The sequence below is a fragment of the Emydura macquarii genome, unplaced genomic scaffold (genome assembly GCF_026122565.2).
Source record: "Emydura macquarii macquarii isolate MOO-44397 ecotype Brisbane River unplaced genomic scaffold, CSIRO-AGI_Emac_v2 contig_3039, whole genome shotgun sequence".
Classification (NCBI taxonomy): Eukaryota; Metazoa; Chordata; order Testudines; family Chelidae; genus Emydura; species Emydura macquarii.
In genome coordinates this window covers 3975-6631 of record NW_027133176.1, presented here as the reverse complement: position 1 = coordinate 6631, position 2657 = coordinate 3975, and the positions used below count along the sequence as shown (strand labels likewise).

General features: G+C 45.4%; 1 protein-coding gene across 1 annotated transcript; it reads right to left on the bottom strand.

Annotated features, from left to right (window-relative positions):
- Positions 1 to 521: 521 nt before the first annotated feature.
- On the bottom strand, positions 522 to 1280 carry LOC137141301 (olfactory receptor 10D3-like). The gene has a single exon (XM_067530138.1). The coding sequence runs from the start codon at positions 1278 to 1280 to the stop codon at positions 522 to 524; it is 759 nt and encodes a 252-aa protein (XP_067386239.1).
- Positions 1281 to 2657: the final 1377 nt, after the last annotated feature.

The window sequence follows — 2657 nt, the reverse complement described above, 5'->3', positions numbered from 1 at the left end:
TTTAGGTTCCTAAAACACTTACATGGTTTTGAAAATTTTTAAAACAAATCTGTTGAACTTCAAGAAATGCTGAAGCCCAGCTTTTCTCCCAGGATTGTTAGGCAGCTCCCTAGAATGGGTTCCCGCTAACATGTGATTCATGCCAGATGATGAGTAGAATTTTTTTCCTCCCTTTCTGGAGTTTGCAGAAGTTGCTGCCCTTGCATTTGTAGATTTCTGCAATAAGGTGAGCTTTTCAAAGTCAACTTCAAGATTTGGATCTCCAATTCCTATTCATTTTAATGCAGACTGAGTGTGCCTGTCCCTTAGGCAGCTTAGAACATGTCAGACTTAAAGCATGTTCTAGACAGCTAGAAGCTTTTAAGAGCACTTCTATTATTAGTACAGCTCCAGATAGATGGGTGAGGCTGTATGGGGAAGGAGAGAGACACTCTCACAGAAGCAACTGAAGAGCCATGGGGCATGAATTCGTAGACATATTTCAATGCTCACCCACAAGCTAGTTCTGCAGATGCAGCACATCAACGTGCAGTCATTTGCCCCCCACTCAGTTTTCTCAGAGCCCCTTTCACCTCCTTGTTCCTCAGTGTGTAGATGACCGGGTTCAGCATGGGCGTTACCATGTCAGCAGAGATCTGCACAGGGGTCACCAGCACTTTGCTCAGCTGTGGCTGCGTATAGACCAGGGCACAGGGCCCAAAGTACAGCGTCACCACTGTCAGATGTGAGGCGCAAGTGGAAGCTGCTTTGCGTCGCCCTTCGGCTGAGTTCATTTTAAGGATGAAGTAGATAATACGAATGTAGGACATGAGGATGAGGAAGAAGCAGGTCATGGGGACCATGCCATTATTGGAGAAGCTCACGGTCTCAATGATGTATGTATCCGCACAGGCCAGCTTCACCACGGGAAAGATGTCACAGAAGAAATAGTCCACCAAATTGGGCCCGCAGTAGGGTAGCGTGAAGATCAGGCTGGTGAGAATGGTGGCCTGGAAGGAGCCGGTGATCCAGGTGCCGGCAGCCAGGATGGCGCACATCCTCCTGTTCATGATGACCAGGTAGTGTAGGGGGTGGCAGATGGCCACATACCTGTCAAAGGCCATGACGGTGCAGAACATGCCCTCGGTGCATCCGAGCAACTGGTAGAAGAAGACCTGAGACATGCACCCGCCCAGCGAGATGGTTCTACTCTTGGACCAGAGATTTACCAGGAATTTAGGGGTGCTGATGGAGGCGAATCCAAGGTCCACCACAGAGAGATTGCAGAGGAAGAAGTACATGGGGGTGTGCAGGTGGGAGTCAGCGAGGATGGCTGATAAAATGAGCAGGTTGCCCAGCAGGGTGCAGAGGTAGAAAGCTAAGAAGCCAATGAAAAGGAGGGTCTCATGGCCTTTGGTGTTGGGTATTCCTAACAGAATGAATTCTGACACCACAGTGCGATTCTCCATTTCCATGCAAGACGGGGTCATTTCTGGAAGCACAGAGATAATGCAGAGAGATTAGCAATCTCAATAAATCATTATTTGTTTATTCATAGCACACCACAACCATCATACGTTTGGTGAAAGTGAGTGGAGAATCAGAACTCTAATATTTCATCGATTCTATTTGATGCTACTCAATTTTAATTTCCTTTCTTCATTTCCATTCAACCATCTTCTATTCTATTCAGTTCTTATAGATCATACTAGGAAGAAATACAAGGGAGTGTGCAGGTGGGAGTCAGCGAGGATGGCTAATAAGATGAGCAGGTTCCCAGCAGTGTACAGAGGTAGAAAGCTAAGACAACGACGAAGAGGATGGTCTGAACAACACCAGTGTTGGAGGTTCCTAAGAGGATGAAATGAGTCACCACAGTGTGGTTGACCAATCCCACATAGGACTCATTCCTGCGGTAGGGGAGAGAAATAATACCAATGAGTTACAGAAAGAAAAAGATATATCATCCTATTGCTGCAATGCTCACACTTCCTTCCACTACCGCCTCTTTACTGCATGTCACCCCAGTACTCCCTTCCTTTCATAGTAGTTTATATTTACATCCTTCTCATGCCTGTTGGGATCAGGTCCTCACTGTGCAGTGCAGAACACAGAAAAAGAAAATGTCTGCCTTAAAAATCTTACTATCCAAAGACGAACAAAGGCCATGTCCTATTCGATTCTACTCGATTTCTTCTCTTCTCTCCTGTCCTGTTCTTATTTCTTCAAATCTATTCTATATTGGCTCTTACCCCATCTTTATCACCACAGCATCCTAGAGCCTTCCATTGGTGAATGAGGTGATGTGACCAACGTTTGTCGTAGGTGGTTTGCTCTTTCTCTCATCCTCTCTGCAGAGGGTTTATTGTGTGGGTAATGGAGTACTTTGTTTTCATAGGGTTTCATTTTATGAATGTAGGTGCTGCTCAGTGTTTGTGTTAAAGGAGAGGGTGCGGATGCAACATAGGAACAAATGAATCTGGTGAAGAATTGCCCCAGCTTTGTTAATGATATGAATGGTTTAGTGGTTTTTATAGGAAAAAGGGAAAACGAAGGAAGAGAAATAGTGACAGCTTGTCATCTGCTCAGCCATGATCAGCAGGCTGCATTCTGTTAATATCCCAACAGGGGAGTTTTAAGGTCATATTTGAAGGACAAAATGAAGTGTCCATTTGCAT

Bases quoted from the DNA above. Each gene is read 5' to 3' on its own strand.
- LOC137141301 (XM_067530138.1), bottom strand. From the start codon at position 1,280: ATGTACTTCTTCCTCTGCAATCTCTCTGTGGTGGACCTTGGATTCGCC.